The sequence below is a fragment of the Aplidium turbinatum genome, chromosome 17 (assembly GCF_918807975.1).
Source record: "Aplidium turbinatum chromosome 17, kaAplTurb1.1, whole genome shotgun sequence".
Classification (NCBI taxonomy): Eukaryota; Metazoa; Chordata; class Ascidiacea; order Aplousobranchia; family Polyclinidae; genus Aplidium; species Aplidium turbinatum.
The window spans coordinates 1,649,622-1,667,666 of NC_137488.1; the positions used below are offsets into that span (position 1 = coordinate 1,649,622).

The 18,045-nt window shown below is 39.9% G+C and overlaps 1 protein-coding gene across 1 annotated transcript; it reads right to left on the reverse strand.

The window, feature by feature from the left end:
• Positions 1-10,296: 10,296 nt before the first annotated feature.
• LOC145786840 (uncharacterized) lies at positions 10,297-16,191 on the reverse strand. Its single transcript, XM_082598580.1, has one exon. The coding sequence runs from the start codon at positions 16,189-16,191 to the stop codon at positions 10,297-10,299; it is 5,895 nt and encodes a 1,964-aa protein (XP_082454706.1).
• Between the last annotated feature and the right edge of the window lie 1,854 nt (positions 16,192-18,045).

Here is an 18,045-nt window from a genome sequence, read left to right on the forward strand (position 1 = left end):
GGGCATATTTTAAACTGATTGTCCTGCTTTGCTATCATACACGCTATAACATCCGTGTTTTGTCGCTTCTACCTTTTTCTATACCTCTGTTACGTTTGTCATATACTGTTTTTTCATTGTGATGGTCAGAACTAAAAACAAACTAAACTGAACAGGCACAAAAATGCGTAGCCTAACGATTGAGTCACTTCGGGTTAAAATTGAGTTAAAAAAAAAAAAACTTTTGGTGGAATCGAACTCATATCCTTGCGAGTACGAGCCAGACAAAGATCGCACGCGCCTCTGATTCACTTGGCAAAAACAGTTGAATTTAGAAGTTATATACACACTTTTTCCAGCAACAGCGCGCATGCGCAGTAAAAGCAACGTAAAGATTAAAAAAAAGGCATGGAACGGCTGTATTTACGGCGCCGTAAATGCAGCTACTTCCAAAAAAAAACCAGAGCATAACTATTTTTTAAAAAAACAACCTACTGTATAATTAGGTTAGGCTACAGTATTGCAAAAGGTGTGCAGATCTGATTGCATAAAAGTACTTATGTGCAAAATTTACCATAAAAACCTAATATGGAGATGTTACGATAATAATACCTACGGTAGTTTAGGTGCTAGGTACAATTCTTTGTAAAAAAATTATGCTGAAAAAATCCACCAGCACATATGGTAAGTCACCATTAAAGTTAGAGTCAATAAAGCTTCCTTAACATAGGAGTAGTTGACTACAGATTCACTTCCTGTGAATCTTTTTTTTTCCTTTTTTCCAGACAAAGACATATCACGCCCTGATAAAAAGTCAGTTCTTCTTGACTAAAATAATAATTGCTGTGGTAACACAATGATCATGAATAAGAATAAAAACACTCAGCTCACGTATCTTAATAAGTGTTGCCAAACTCTAACAAGTAAATTTCATCAACACAGATTCATAAATTCCCCAATCAGACACGATATTCCGAAACCGCAATGCCAATGCCGGAAACAAAACTTTCGAGTCTTATGAGGTTCTTCTTTCACTTCATGTTAAATTGGCGGTTCGCCTAGTTAGAATAAGTAATTATTGGAAATGAATGTAAGAAATGAGTGTAAAACTGTAAAAGGCTTTAAATCAAAAATAAACAAGCTAAATCTTCCTTGAAATAATCCCATCTAAGTATTACATGATGCACCAAACATACTAATATTTTTTTTTTTTTTTTTTATTGCCCAGCAATGATTAGCCAATGTGTGTAGATTTATTAGCAAAATAGTAAGATTGTAAGTAGCCTACTCCTACTGGCCTTCTGGTTCTTGTGTTTTTTGTCCACAGAAGTTCTACAGAGTCTGCAGAAGTTTTTCCATCCTTTTTTACCAATCTCCATCTTTCGGTGAAGCGGTGGCCATGTGCTCCAACCAGTTGTTTTATTTCAATATCTTGGACTGGATCGTCATGCTATTGTCTGATTGTTTATCTATTTTTTTAACGTAATATGCCAAATTGGATATTTTTTGTCACTTTAATATGGTTTAACGTGTAAAACATACGGTACCGTAACCCAAATTTATCATATTACTGGGACATACCACTACTACATCCCAGCTGGCGATGACTGTCATTTTTGCATTAATTCAACGTTAGCCACCGTTGGATCGGTGTGGAAGTGGCGAGTTTAGCTGACAGGGTCTAAAATTATCGCTTTATCAACGCAACTTTTATCAAAGCACGCTTGATATCTTTAAGACATAACTTCCCTGGGTATAATTGAATTTCCGCAAGATGATGATGTTGTTTTTTGCTTGTTTGATTTATTTGTTTTTTGTCATTGTTTCATGTCGTCAAGTTATAGCCTATCTATTTTGTGAGTCGTGCAAGGCCTGGTGCGTTGCGCTTGAAATGGCTTTGCCCGTGGTAGGATTTCTTTGTGGGGTTTTCTTTGCCTGCCTTGCTCTTTGCTATGAGCTATACGCATCAAGACGTGTTCCCCTTAGGCTACGACCATCAGCACTCTTGATAACGCACCATGGCCGATCTTCATAGCAACTGTCCATACAAATCTTCAATATATCAGCTAAAGTTATGTAGGCTAGTAAAGTTATAGCCTATATATGTTTATTTGTTTTGTAACAATTTTTATTTTTTTATTTTCCATTTATATCTTAAATTTTTCTGAAGGTGTTGCGACCGTGCCAAATTTTTTTCAACTCAATAACTTACTTCGATCACAAGCACGTTTTAACGTTCGCGTTTTGTCGCTTCTACCTTTTTCTTGACCTTTGCTATGTTGACGTGTATTGTTTTGATATGATGGTCAGAAATAAAAAAACAACTGAACAACTGAATCTTTATCATCGGATTCTGATCGGATTAAGAAAGGTTCTTTGCAAATTTAGTGCTGGAAGCGGGGAGCTGGAAGTTACACATATTCAATAAACCTTTCCTACAGACAACCAATAAAGCGTGACGTGGAAAACAAACCACATCCCAAACTGAAATCGTAGTTGTGAAACACAGTTTTTAAACGTTTTGGTTGTTGTTTTGATCGAACAATCGCTCATTTTAGTCGTAGGCTACAATATATGCTAAAAGTAGGCTACTTTTTTGACTGAGTCAACGTAACCTACCATACAAATAGCCTACCATACTTTTTGATTAGGCTACTACAATTTATTATTAGCCTACTAACTGTTGTCTAAATTTTTAGTAAACTTTTTAAGATTATAAAACTCTAATTATAACTACAAACAATTTCTAATAACGTTGAGTTGCATGGCTCTTCTTCTTCTTCGTCGAATGGGCTTTCTTCCGGACTATATGTTTGGGCATGAGGTCATCAGCCATTCGGCAGTCTCATCATCTAAGGCCTTCAGTCCAAGCGTTCCATGTGGTGGTTGATAGATTGGGCAGTCATGGACGACATGGTCTACTGTCTGGTCTGTGGCACCACACTCGCATTCGGTGAGGGAGCCAAAGCAGGCCCCATCTGCATATGTCTGAACGAAAGCGACCGACGCTGTCATATTCTGTCTGTTTACTGGTGAAGTATATACAGAAATAACATGCACTTCTACTTTGATTAATTACTGACAACAGAATGTACTTCCGGGATAGGGGAAGGTGGGGTAAAGTGGAATACCTAAGGGTTAATTCAGTACAGTTTACTGATTTTGCCAAAAAACTTAACTTTATTTATTTGAGCGTTAACTGTAACATATTTCGACAATTTTTAAAGTGCGCTTTTGATGACTGCCAGCTTTTTTATATAAATTTTTTTAATTTTAAAATTACCTCCAATAGTCCACTTTACCCCACATATGTGGGGTAAACTGGACCGTTGTAAGTTTTGAGCAAACTCCGTAATTTTTTTCCACGCAATCAAATTATTTACAACTGGCATCATTAGCGAAGACATTATGAAACTTCACAACTGCAGTTCATAAGTCCATTACGAATCAAACTTTGAAATTTTTTTTTAAAAACAGAGTTCACAGATGAAGTTGTCATCCTCTTCATTGCAACCAGCGCAGGCTTCATGCGCCCACAGGATGTCCTTTGGTGATAACAAGGCATTCTGAAAAACAAGAATACAACTAAGTTAAGAACCAGCTCGTCTACTCGATCATGATTGGTGGGATATTCCGCCCCGTTAGCTCAGTGGTTACGAGCCTGGCTCAAGATTATGCGGCACTGGTTCGACTCTCGGGGTGTGCGCTTGAGCAACGCATTTCAAGACTGCTGTCCATTTAGCGGCACTTAATGGATGGAATAATTTCAGGCAACAACACCTCAGCAATCGGAAACTTCACTCAGCCAATCTCGGTAACCGGCCCTGCGTCAAGAGCCTCTACAAGTATGCAAAACTACCAGGAATAACCTATCAAGGCTTTGTCAGTCCGAGGATAAAGATTCAATAACCAACCAACCATATCAGAACAACTATCCACTTGAGTGCTAATTAGGCCTACACACACAGCTGTTGTGTAAAATAAGCTACAAGATTATAAGTAACACAGCACCTAATTCGGTCAAGAAATCATAAACAAACAAAAAAATATGTATGACGGAGTAAAGTGGATCACCACTGGTCCACTTTACCCCATCTCTACATTAGGGGAGAGCTTGTATGGTTGTAACAGTGGTATGGTTGTAACACTGTGATTTTCTCCCAACCCGGTGAACCTTTTCGTCACGTGATAGCGCCATTAGGTATAGTCTGTGTCTGTACATGTGCATGCAGTTTGGTGAAGACCTTCGCTTCAGCAAGAAAGTTTTATCAACAAAAATCTGTTTTTCAGGTAAGAAACGAACTTTTTCAAATTTTGCTAGATTTTGTTTTGCTTCAGAAGTGTTTTGAATATGTTAAGTTCAAGCTGTTTAAGGTGTTGCTTGTAGTTTTAGCTATCAGTAGGTGTGTTTGTGGACTTCAAACTACAAGTCGTTTAGTAGCTAAGCTCGAGGAAACATGGCTGACACACTTGGGTATGGTTGTAACACGGTGTTACAACCATACTGCAAATATTTTTGAATTGTTTGTTACCATATAGTCTAAACATGAAAAATGCTCACCCACATATAAGAACATCAATACTTGTATTTTGTTCTACATAGTATGCCACGATGGTCAAAAAGGAAGACTGAACGTGGAGTACCTCCTGATGTGCTAATAAAACTTCATGTCAGCCAACTAGTTTACATGCTTTGCAACACTGCTGCTTCGCCTTTAAAAATACCAATTCAAGTGTGACTAATGTTGTCAAATTCGTTCTTTTTCTTTGTGTTTGTTAGTATTTGGCTAGCTCAATAAAATTACTAACTGTATGTTTGTTTTGTACTTAAATTTTAACACATTCAGCATGCTGTTACAACCATACCGCCCATTTGTTACAACCATACCCACTGTTGGGTATGGTTGTAACAAATGAGTGTCTCTGATGTAGCACCTTCCCGTGGGTGACACATAGGCGACATAGAGAAGACAAGGACTACATGTCGTAGCGTAAGAGAATACGAATCAAGTGTCAAACTTTCAAAAGTCTGTGATGAAAATTCTTTGCGATATTCCATTTTTTGCAAAAAGTGTTACTACCATACCAGCTCTCCCCTACTACTAATTTAACTGTTGGCCAAATTTAGGCTAGTCAGCAACATGAGTGAATCCACGTAATGCGTACGTGATATAGTGAGGCTCATTTTTATCATTCAAAAAAACTTCTACCTTATGTACATAAGATACAAATTAAGTTACCATACATACCTTTCAATAGATCAGAGGGTGCAAAAAGTAATTTCAGTGCTTTTTTGTGTCTTCTAAACCATGAAACCTTGAATAATGGCGTGTGCAGCTACTTTTCGTCATGCTTCACTAAACTTAATGGTATCCGCTTAGTAGTGAAACTTTAATAGCAAAAAAAGGCAGGGTTCCACTTTACCCCGTTGGTCCGCTTTACCCCACCTTCCCCTACTTGCCAGGGTTGACAAAAAATAATCTGGTAACCGGTCATAAGCATAACATAATAATCACATTTCAATACACTACATCCCTTTCTTCTCGGATTAAAACGTAGTTTTCCAAGGCATTACTTATTTGGATAAAAACTCATCTTACATTAAATGATCATCAAGCTACAGGTGATGAAAACCATGAGCACTTGAACCAAACGACGCATCATCATTAGGTTTCGTTTACGTAAGCATCATTCATGCAATCTATGGTATACACAGATTAACTTTAAGTACCAACATTTACTGTCAAAAGCAATATAGCCATACTCCAAAGATCATGATTAGCCTAATACGTTTGCTTCTACTTTTCACACTTTGATCTTGAAATTGTAGTGGCGAACAATTAAATAGATTACCGTACCACTCAATTGACATGACGTTTAAACAAATAGACATGCGTTCCAGAGCTAGTCTTTATAACGAAAGAACAAAAGGAATCATAGACATACAAGTCTGCATTCTTAATAGTCACTTCAGGTTACATAATCATCAAAGCGGGCAGGTTTACTGACATTACGTGTCGGACGAGTACGTACAGGTATTGAGGACTCATTCAAATCAGCGTTCACGGTCATGTCAGCAGGAGGTGAGTTTACATTTTCATCACTGGTGTTCAATTTCTTAAAAAACGACGAATTTCGTGTCAATTGAACCCCTTCATTGTTTTGTACTGTCACTTCCCCCCTTTCCTTCCTAACTACCTGTTGGGTAGCGCTATCAAAATTTGCAGAAAGTTTATTTGATTTTTGACTTTTAACCAAAACTTCATCTCCAACCCGAATATCTGAGTCGACAGCACGTCGCTTAAAGTCAGTATATAGTTTACCGTCTATTTTACCCTTCCAGTCTCTGTCTCGAATCCCTTCATCAAAGATCTGAGGTTCTCGGCACAGTTCAGGTAATTTAGACTTCATTTCTCTGCGAAACATCATATAATAAGGAGTAGAACCTGTAGAAACTTGCGGAGTTGAACGATATGCCATTAGAAATTTGTTGATCTCATACCGTCAATCTTTCTTTTCAACTTGAGCAACTTTGATTGCCTTTAACAATGTTCAATTTTGTCGTTCCACCTCACCGTTTGCTTGAGGCCATAATGGTGTTGTTTTGCGGTGTATTACTCCATATTCTTCTAGAAAATTCTCAAAATCATTCGATACAAATTGTGGACCATTATCAGTTCGCAATGAATAAGGTACTCCAAACCTTGAAAACATGGGCAGAATCGCTTGAATCAATTTTTCGCTTGTGATTGATTTCAAGATTGCAATTTCGTAAAAACGACTAAAGTAATCTACCACTACTAAAATGTTCTCACCACTTGGTAATGGACCAAGAATATCTGCCGCACAATCTTGCCAAGGCCCACTTGGTGGCAATACCCGAGCAATTGGTTCTGGTCTGCAAAAGTCGCTGGTGACTTGACATCCGTGACAAAGTTTACACATCTTTTCTGCATCAGCATCGATCTTTGGCCACCACACCTTTGTGCGTAATCGATGTTTTGTCTTGACAATGCCTTGGTGACCCTCGTGTGCCAAATTGAGCACCTTTTCACGCAACGTAGCAGGTATAACGAGTCTTGTCCCTCTGAGCAACAAGTTTCCATATGTACACAGTTCATTTTTTACATGCAAAAAGCTTGTGTCTGTACACTTGGACCAATTTCCTGAATGAATATAGTCCCTAATTTCTGACAACTGTGGATCAGCAGCTGATTCTTGTTCAAGTTCTTCTGTAGATAAAGCGACTGGCATACTTTGAAGAACAATAGATCTCACATAATCATAAGGTTCTTTTAAATCTCTGCTTTCTTCATAGGGCTCTTTATTTAGCCTTGACAATGCATCAGCAATGTTAGTTTTCCCTGGACGATAGATAACACTAAAATCAAACGATTGTAAACGCAATACCCAGCGTTCTATTCTTGCTGATGGTCTTGATTTCTTCGTGTAAATGTATTGCAGGGGCTTATGATCTGTTTCAAGTTCAAAATGTCTTCCAAATACATACAAATTGAATCTTTCACAAGACCAAACCAACCCTAGAGCTTCTTTTTCCGTTTGGCTGTACTTCTTTTCCACATCTGACAAACTTCGAGATGCATAAGAAATGACTCTCCACACTCCATCTTGTAACTGAGTCAACACAGCACCTAGACCAACTGGAGATGCATCTGTCACAATTCTTGTTTTACAGTCATTCCGATAATATGCCAATGTATCAGCCTTTGTGATCACTGTTTTTAGTTTCAAAAATGCATTTTGGTGTGCTTTATGCCATTGAAACTTTGCAGTCTTTTTGGTCAAGTCTAGTATAGGCCTTGCAATGGTTGCTAAATTTGGGATAAACTTAGCTGAAAACTGAACAAGACCCATGAATGATCTGACTTCACTAGCTGAAGTTGGAGGTTGTGCTTTTTGAATAGCTGCAATTTTCTCTGCACTGGGACTTACCCCTTGTTGGTGCAAGTCATGTCCAAAAAATGTAAGCTTTGACATTCTAAACTGACATTTTGTTTTATTCAAAGTCAATCCAGATTTTAACAACTTTTCCAGTACCACATGTAATCGACTGTCATGTTCTGTCCTGTCTTTTCCATAAATGACAATGTCATCTGCAATGTTAGCAACACCATCGCAGTTCTTCAATAAATCCCAAATAATTTTCTGATATTTTTCAGGAGCAGAACTCAGTCCAAACATTAGCCTTTTATATCTGTATAGATCTCGATGTGTAACAAATGTTGTAATATGGCGGCTCGTTTCATCCAACATTATCTGATGAAAGCCCCATTTTAAATCCAACTTACTGAAAACAGTACTACCATTGAGTTGATAGGCTACAACAGTTCTTCAACAGTGGGAATTGGATGTCTCTCTCTAACTATAGCCTGATTGGCTTGTCGCATATCAACACAAATGCGAATGTCACCATCACTCTTAGGTATGACTACCAATGGAGAGATCCAACTTGATGGTCCTTCTGGGACTTCTTCTATAATATCAGCATCAAGCAGTTCATTTAACTTTACATCTAGGCTACCTTTTCTCTCATCGGAAATGGTATTCTTCGAACAGGTTGAGCTACTGGCTTAAGAGAATCATCAATATGCAATTTTAACTCATAATCTTTTAACAAGCCAACACCAGTAAATAAACCATCATACTTAGACACAATGTCATTATCAACTTGAGGTTCAACATTATTAGCACCAGATTTAACACCATTTACATGTATTGGACCAACATGCAACAAACCTAAAGTCTCTGCGGTGTCTTTGCCCAATAGTCTGTGTCCATCGGTATCGGCTACCACAAAGTCAGCAACACATACTTTTTGTGTAACTTTTGATTCAACCTTTGCCGTAAATGTTCCTAATGTTGGAATTGGTTTCTTACTTCCATACGCGTACAATGTTTTAGCAGATTTCCTTGTTGTTGCATTAATATTACATGTCTTCAGCCATTCCCAAGTTTGCTTGTTCACAATGTTGCATGATGCACCGGAATCAACTAACATGTCTCCCACCGACACACCACCAATGTTTAAACTTACACTGCACAGCCCATGTACTGGACTTTTTACTGAAAAGACATTAGTTGATGCTCCAAATGCATTTTCACCCAATCCTGAATTATCTATTTGATTGGCATTAGATTTTAAAAAGGTTTTAGATTTTGCATTTCTTTGTTGATAAAACTGTGTTGTATTCCTTACTTTTGATCTGCATTTCTTTTGAAAATGTCCCAGATTTCCACATTTGTGGCACTTCTTCCCTCTTGCAGGGCACTGCCTGTCAAGTTTGAAATGACCAAATAATCCACATGCAAAACACTCTTGTGTGTCTTTTCCCTGTTTTGACTTAATGTTACTCTTTCTTTGTATAGGAACTGAATTTACTTCATGCTGCATGCTTGGTTCTAATGATTTTCTTTCCATCATCTTAACCTGTGAATTAACTGCTTCATGTGCTCTAGCAATAGCTAATATATCATTTAACTGCACATCTCCTTTTTCCAAAAACTTTCGTCGTAATTGATTGGAATGACATTTATCAATTACTTGATCACGAAGTTGGGTATCCAATGAATCACCAAATTCACACATAGCTGCCTGTTGTCGCAGTCTGCAAACAAATTTGTTCACCGGCTCATCATGTTTTTGCATCAATTGCCTAAAAACATGGCGTTCAAAAGGTACATTAGCCTTAGTATTAGTTCAGATCATGCGAACAACAATCTGAATCAATCTGGTCGCGAAACCCGAGAGTCTGCCTTTATAATCAACAGATTTCCGAAGTTAGAATTTATTCTTGTTTTCAATTTCGAAATATCGTTAGCTGCAATAAACATAAAATATGAATAAACAGAACATCCAGCAATTAGTAAGTAGGCCTACCACTTAGACAATAATTATTCAAACAGGTTTCCTATACTTAATCAATACAATTCAGAGTGTTAGGCTACATACAATAAATACAATCATGAAGATTTGTAGACTTACATTTGATTTCGGCAGTCGGTTTCGAAACGCAGTGAAATATTTTGACATAGAACATTTCTTCGTAATTATTCAATGGCGTCACAACAGCGTACAAAACGAGGCAAAATCAGAGTTTCCAAACAAAATTTTAATTTAATTTAAACAAATATGCGGGGAATAAAAACAGAGAAAATGGCATTAACACCCGCTACCTTAAGCATAAGTAAGTTTTCCACGAGCTGTGATGCTTAACAGTAAGAAAGAAAGAAAGAAATTTGTGTGTTTGGACCCATAATCTAAAGTAGAGATTTAAACGAGATCCCTTCATGAGACAGTCATTCGCAAGAAAGAATTGGACATAGTTTTGTTACAGGTCTTTCGAGCACAGAATGCTGAGTTTGAATTCTTGCACTTCGAACTAAACCATGTTTGTCTGGGAACGTCTTTATAACACGCCCTAACAACCAGCAATTTCGTGGTACATTATCTGCTAAGAGAACGACGTCTCCAGTTTTGAGGTTCTCTTTTGCTTCATGCCATTGTTGTCTCTTTTGAAGGAGTGGAAGATATTCTTTTGTCCATCTGCTCCAAAAAACATTTGCGAGATGCTGGACCTGTTTCCAACGTCTTCGACTGTACGCATCTGTCTTTTGAAAGACTCCTGGAGGCAGTAAGCATTCCTGTTTTAATGACAATAAATGGTTTGGAGTGAGCGGATTAAGATCGTCAGGGTCATCGGAAGTAGTAGTAAGTGGTCTGCTATTAAGTATGCTCTCGACCTCACACATGAATGTTAGAAGGCTTTCATCGGTCAGCTTCTGTTCATTGCAGATGGACGCAAGTATTCTTCTCACTGATCGAATTTGTCTTTCCCAAACACCTCCGTGATGTGAAGCAGTGGCAATATTGAAGGTCCATTTGATTTGTTTTTGTAAAAGAAAGGAGTGGATTTGGTTTTGATTCCATTCTTTGATGCCTTTTTTCAACTCCTTTTCTCCTCCTACAAAGTTGGATCCGTTGTCGGATCTCATTTCTTTAACTTGGCCTCTACGGGCGATGAAACGACGCAGTGCTTGGATGAAGGACGTAGTATCCAGGCTGTGAGCAATCTCAATGTGAACAGCTCGTAATGTTAAGCATGTGAATATAACGCCGTATCGCTTCAAGTCACAGCGGCCATGTCGTACGATGAAAGGTCCAAAATAATCTAGACCCACAAATGTAAAGGGAGGTTTGTCTGATGTGAGCCTATCCGGAGGGAGATCGGCCATTTTTTGCGAGCATGTACTTCCGTGTCTTCGACGGCAGGAGATACAGTTGGACAATACCTTCCGTACAGCGGAGTTCGCGTTGATGATCCAGATCTTTTCGCGTAGCAGAGAAATGACATGCTGTCTGCCAACATGGCCTGAAAGTTGGTGCATATGATATATGACAAGGGTGGTGACAGGATCGTCTTTAGGCAAAATTATCTGGTGTTTTGCTTCATCAGATAAGGATGCTGCACTGATACGGCCGCCAACGCGCAGCAGTCCGTCGTCAAACATTGGGTCAAGTTTTCTGATGTTGCTCAATTTCTTCACCGGTTTGTTTTTCAGAAGACGATCGATTTCTGTGCTGAAATGTTTTCTTTGTACGTATTGAAAGATGAATTTTTCGGCAGCTTCGGTTTCCTCTACTCTTAGAGGGGCCGTGCCAAGGAAAGAGTTTCTGCTTGAGTTTGCATCGTGAAGTACGAGGTCTTTGAATTTGTTTTTGTAGCGCAGGATCCAGCAACAAACTCTTTTTAATTTTTGCCATGTCGAGTATCGTTGGGAAAGGTCATCCAAGAAGTGAGGTGGTTCGCAGGTTGTAGCAAACATTTTGGTCTTTTTTACTTCAGGATCGTCCACGTTAATTTCGTGGAGAAAGGTTGGTTGTGTTGGCCAGTGCGATGGAAGCTTCCATAAGAAGTCTGGTCCAATTTTCCATCTGCTGCACTGCAGGAACGATTCAACAGACAGACCTCTGGAGCCGTCGTCTGCGGGATTTAGTTTTGTGGGGACATATTTCCAATGTGAGGTAGATGACTTATCCTTGATTGTTTGAACCCTGTTTGCTACAAAGGTGTGAAAGCATTTGTCTTTGTTATTGAGATACCTTAAAACGGTGGTGCTGTCAGTCCAAAACATAGATGTTTGAGAGAGCTCAGGAATTTGAAGTTCTTGCTTTAGGATGGTATCGGAGCGTATTGAGATTGTTGCGGCTGAAAGTTCTAGTCGTGGAACTGTTAGTCGTTTTATTGGGACCAATTTTCCTTTTGCATATACAAGAGCACAGTGAACGTTTCCGAGATCATTCACTAAACGGATGTAAGAAATAGCGCAATACGCTTCCTCAGAAGCATCTGAGAAGTGATGCAGCTGTGCCTCAACAATTTTTCCAAAGAGAACTGGTTTGTAGCATCTTGGTACCTGAAAAGTTGAGAGTTTAGGCAAGTCGTTAAGCCATGTACGCCACCGAGATTCTTCGTGCTTAGGTATTGGTTCATCCCATGCAGATTTCAACTTGCAAAGATTTTGGAGAAGCACCTTCATAGGCTGTATCACAGCGGCACCAAATCCAAGTGGGTCGTAGATTGAACTGACAACGGACAGAATGCCGCGTCTAGTAGCAGGCTTTGCTTTGACATTTGTCTTGAAGCAAAGAGTGTCATGTTCGACATTCCAAGAGACACCAAGCGCTCTTTCGGTTGGGAGGTCGTCCAATGAGATATCAAGGTTTAGTGCTTCCTTTGACCATTCTTCTTTGGGTATGGATTTCATAACTTCGCGACTGTTGCTGATCCATTTTGTAATCTTAAAGCCGCCTTGAGCTAAAAGGTTGCGTAACTCTTGTACCAGAGATGTGGCATGTGTGGTAGTTGGAACCGAGGCGAGGCAGTCGTCCACATAGAAACATTTGTCAACAACGTTGACAGCAGTAGAAGTAAATTCCGATTTGTGGTCAGATGCTGCACGTTTTAGCGCGAAGTTGGCACAGCTCGGTGAGCATACCGTGCCAAACAGGTACACCGTCATCCGATATTCCTGTAGTGGTTTACTAATGTCACCATCTTTCCACCACAGGAACCTGAACAAATCACGATTGTTTTCAGGTACCTGCACTTGGTGAAACATTCCTTGGATATCACCTTGGATGGCAATAGACTCTCGTCTGAAACGCAAAAGCACGCCAATCAGTGTGTTGGTGATATCCGGACCGGGTAGTAAGTTATCGTTTAAACAAAAGCCATGGTACTTGCATGAGGCGTCAAAAACTACCCTAATTTTGTCAGGTTTTGCTGGGTGGTACACGCCGTGATGGGGAATGTACCATACATTTCCACTGGCTTCCTTTGAGTCCGTCACAGTTTCGGCGTAGCCTTTATCGATCATATCTTGAACAAAGGTGCGATAATCGTTATGAAATTTGGGATTTTTTGCCAATCTATGCTTAAGATATTCCGCTCTTTGTTCAGCTTGTTTCTTGTTGCAGGCCATTTTTAGGTTTGGGTTTCTAAGAGGCAATGATATTTCGTAATGTTTATTTTCAAGGTGTTTGATAGAACCAGTCACGGATTTCATAAACTCTTTCTGCTCTACAGAGAGTTCAGCTTTGGCGTTTTCAATGGAGTCAATTGCATCAAAACACATGCTGCACATTTGTTTGGAAGCGGCTTTTGTAAAGAAACTTTGAATGGTTGATGAGGTGCTCCCTTGTTTGGGACAATAAGCAACCCAGCCCACAGCAGTTTTGATTGCGTAACTACCAGACTCTGTAGTTATGACCTTTTGAGGCTGCATAACTTTCAAATTATCATTACCTATTAGGAGGCCAACATCACAATCAACATTGGGAAGATGAACGTCTTTGAATTCAGGAATGCTCATTGCATCATTTTGGGTTGAAATATCATTTGTTGTGACGGGCAAGTGATCAATAGAAAGCAGGGCATTAAGAGCAATGCACTCTGTTTCGTAAAGATCACTGATTTCCAAGCTTTGCACGACCTTAGATTTTCTCTTAGTTGTGGAATTGTTATTGAGTGTGATGGTGCTGACTTTTACTTCAGGGCATCTAACGAGTTTTAGTTTATTGACCAGACCTTCAGTGATAAATGAATTGGTACTGCCATTATCCAGGAAGGCTTTGGTGGTTATGACAGTTGTGGAACCTTTCACGTGCACTTTAACTGGCACAACTGGCAGAACACCACTGGACAAAGAGCTGGTGCCAATGAATCCACTTTTGGTTTCGAGATTAGAACTTGGCTCAATGACATCGCGTGTAGGGTTGGAATGTGGTATGTCGGGGGGATGTAAAAGTGTTGTGTGTTTCTTATTACATCCAGGTTTTTTGCAGGGCTCTTGTCTGTCACATTTGTCGGCCATGTGACCTTTTTTAAGACAACAAAAGCACAGTTTCTCCTTGATGACAAAAGCACGACGTGAGTCATATGTTTCATTCCGAAATTTCCAACACTGGTTAAGATAATGTGTGCTCCCACACAGATTACATTTTTTTGTTGGAAACACCGGGTTGGAATGTGTAGAGAAGGATTTAACCCTTGGTTTTGGATGGCTGGTGCTGGCTTGCGTTGAGCTGCCTGATGGATTTGCAGGTTGCGCCACAAAGTTGGTACATTCCCTAGTCTTTGAAGATACAAACTCGCACACATTTGTGATACATATTTCAGCTTGTTTTACATGCAGTATTTGGTCAACGGTGTGTTCCCAACTGGACAACCATTGGGGAGGAAAGCGGCGCACAAGTTTTCTAATCGTGTCCAAATTATTAATTTGGTGGAGATAGTCCATCCCAGAAAGTGTGTACATACAAGATGTTAAATCTGCGGAGAATTTAAGAAGAGAATTTTTATCCTTTTTGCACAAAGTAGGTCCATCTATGAGGTTTGCAATACAAGCAGCAGCAACCTGCATTTTTTGACCAAAATTGTCACGCAGCAATTTCCTGGCAGCATTGTAGCCTTCTTCTGGAGGCATGTACTGGCATCCACGAACCAAAGTGTGGGCTGTGCCTTGGGTGTAATTCAGAAGAAAAAACAACTTACGCTTGGGGTCGCCTACGAGTGAGTCAATGATAGTGTCAAAGGCATCAATGAAGCTGCAGTAGTTTGAAGGGTTGCCATCAAATATGGGAGGTTTAATGTCTAGGTTAGGTGTCTGGTTGATAGTTATGTTTGGTGAACTGGTGTTGCTACAGGAAACATGTTCCACAGTTTTTGGAAGTTCGCTAACACTTTTACAAGAGTGTGGTGAAAGAGCTGAATGGTTAGTAGAGTGAGTAGGTAAAAATGGAGATGTAGAAAGATGTGCTGTAGAAGGTTTACCACTTGAGTCGCATATGATTCTAGGCTGGACAGAAACATTACTGGTGTCCAGCACTGCTTGAACATTAACTGAGGGTGAGGCACGCATAGCACATACAGGTTCTAACACATTTTTACCATTAAACGTAGTTTCATTTAATGTAGTATTAAGCGTAACATTTTTAACATTAGCTTTAGTGTTAACAATGGAATGATCAGTGGCAACATTGTTTAAGCAAGATACAGATTTTTCTACAACATCATTTACACTAGAAATATTTTCTTCAGCACTTATCTCTGCGATGGTTTCACTGAGTTCGACCTGTAGTCGTGCTTGCTCCAGTTCGCATTCGTGTTGGATTAAGCGTTCTTCTCTTGCCCTTTGTAGCTGGAATTCTTCTTCAGCAGCATGCTTTTGCTGCACCAGTTGGGCTCTTTGTAGCTGTAATTCTTCTTCAGCAGCATGCTTTTGCTGCACCAATTGGGCTTGCTCAAAGTCATGTCTATCCTTAGCATGTTGTTTTTTCAGTTCAGTAAATGTATTTTGTGATTGCAATCTGGCTTCGATAACAGCTTTTCTAGTTTTTGCACTCATTTTGGAGTAGCCACTTATTGATGAGTACCCACTTCTTAGGCTCCGATGACTGCTTGTTGATTGCTTGCTTTGAGCCTTCTTCAGCTTGAGTTCTTTTGATTTGGCTCTGGTCATTATTGAGGTTGCCAACTCTTCTTCAGAGACAACTTCTTGATGAGTGACCAGAACTTGTTGTGAACCTTTTCCGGCTGAAGTAGCATTGCTTTGAATAGCAGATGAAGCGACATTATTTGAGACATCGGTGGAAGTTGATGCGTTTCCTTCCATGAGATTTGTCGTTGACATTATCTTCTCACAGGAGTGAATAAAGCTGAATTTGCATTTGATGTAAGTCGATTGATATTTCTTCAGAGAGACTCTCTTCTTACAGAATCAAATCAAACTGATATTAGTTCAGATCATGCGAACAACAATCTGAATCAATCTGGTCGCGAAACCCGAGAGTCTGCCTTTATAATCAACAGATTTCCGAAGTTAGAATTTATTCTTGTTTTCAATTTCGAAATATCGTTTGCTGCAATAAACATAAAATATGAATAAACAGAACATCCAGCAATTAGTAAGTAGGCCTACCACTTAGACAATAATTATTCAAACAGGTTTCCTATACTTAATCAATACAATTCAGAGTGTTAGGCTACATACAATAAATACAATCATGAAGATTTGTAGACTTACATTTGATTTCGGCAGTCGGTTTCGAAACGCAGTGAAATATTTTGACATAGAACATTTCTTCGTAATTATTCAATGGCGTCACAACAGCGTACAAAACGAGGCAAAATCAGAGTTTCCAAACAAAATTTTAATTTAATTTAAACAAATATGCGGGGAATAAAAACAGAGAAAATGGCATTAACACTTAGGAAGAAAATGATCATCCAACAATGTTAAAGTCTCTTGAAGAGTTTTACCTTCATTGTCTGGAACCAAAGAAAAATAAATTTCTTGCACATCCACACCAGCAGTGTGCAGCAGCAGAGCCTGTTTTTGTTCATTACTGGTGACACCTTTTCCAGTGATATACAACGAAAACGCCCGTTTCCATCGCTTCCAACGTTGTCCCTGGCTTTGTGTATCACCATTGACATCAAAGGGTAATACAACTGACACTTCGCAGGTAACTGCAGCTCCATTCATGATGCTCACTAGTAGTTTGGACAACACGATAAGAAGAATTCACTGTCTGCTTGGACCTCTTGAACTAATAGGCTACAGATTTAAATATTTTCCTCGTCGCCAAATGTCATATTCTGTCTGTTTACTGGTGTATTATATACAGAAATAACATGCACTTCTACTTTGATTAATTACTGACAACAGAATGTACTTCCGGGATACTTGCCAGGGTTGCCAAAAGATAATCTGGTAACCGGTCATAAGCATAACATAATAATCACATTTCAATACACTACAGACGCCGATTCGTAGGCGGTTAAGCCGGACCCACGCAAGTCTTGCGAGGGACATTCCCGGAGGGTGGAGATCGACGTCGGGTAGGAAATCACAGAGTCGGGAGGTGTTGCTTTGCCACTCCGTGTTCCATGTGTAGTTCGTCCAGTGTGCCGCACTTATTCCAAGAAACGTTGACTTATTCCAAGAATCTTCAACGTTGTTCAGAAGCTGTCGTGCGGCGGGCACAAATGGGCGTCTTGATTTCAGTCGCTGCTGTTCTCAAGTAGGCGCTGGAATGTACTGTGGAGGAGGTGGTCGGGGTCCAGTGCGTGACGAGCAAGGGAAATCATGGCTCCTTTACGGCAAAGCTCAGCAGATTGGATGCCTGCAAGGACGGGAAGGAAGTCCGTTGGAGTGGGACGCAGGCATCCAGTCACAGTGCGTAGTGCGTCGTTGATGGCGGCGGTGTCAATGTGGTGGGTGTGAGAGCTGCGGCACCACACTGGTGCGCAGTACTCGGCGGTAGAATGGACGAGGACCATGGTAGCTGTGCGAAGGGTTTTCGCGTCAGCTCCCCAGCCGGAACCCGCCAGTCGCCTCAAAAGTGCAACGCGCGCAGATAGTTTTTGCGCAGTGACTCCAGGTGTCGTCGGTACGTGAGTGACCTGTCCAGGATTACGCCGAAGTAGGTGGGTTCGGCGCAGTATGGCAGGCGTTCGTCATCGGTGGTAACGTTGATCTCAC

Bases quoted from the DNA above. Each gene is read 5' to 3' on its own strand.
- LOC145786840 (XM_082598580.1), bottom strand. From the start codon at position 16,191: ATGTCAACGACAAATCTCATGGAAGGAAACGCATCAACTTCCACCGAT.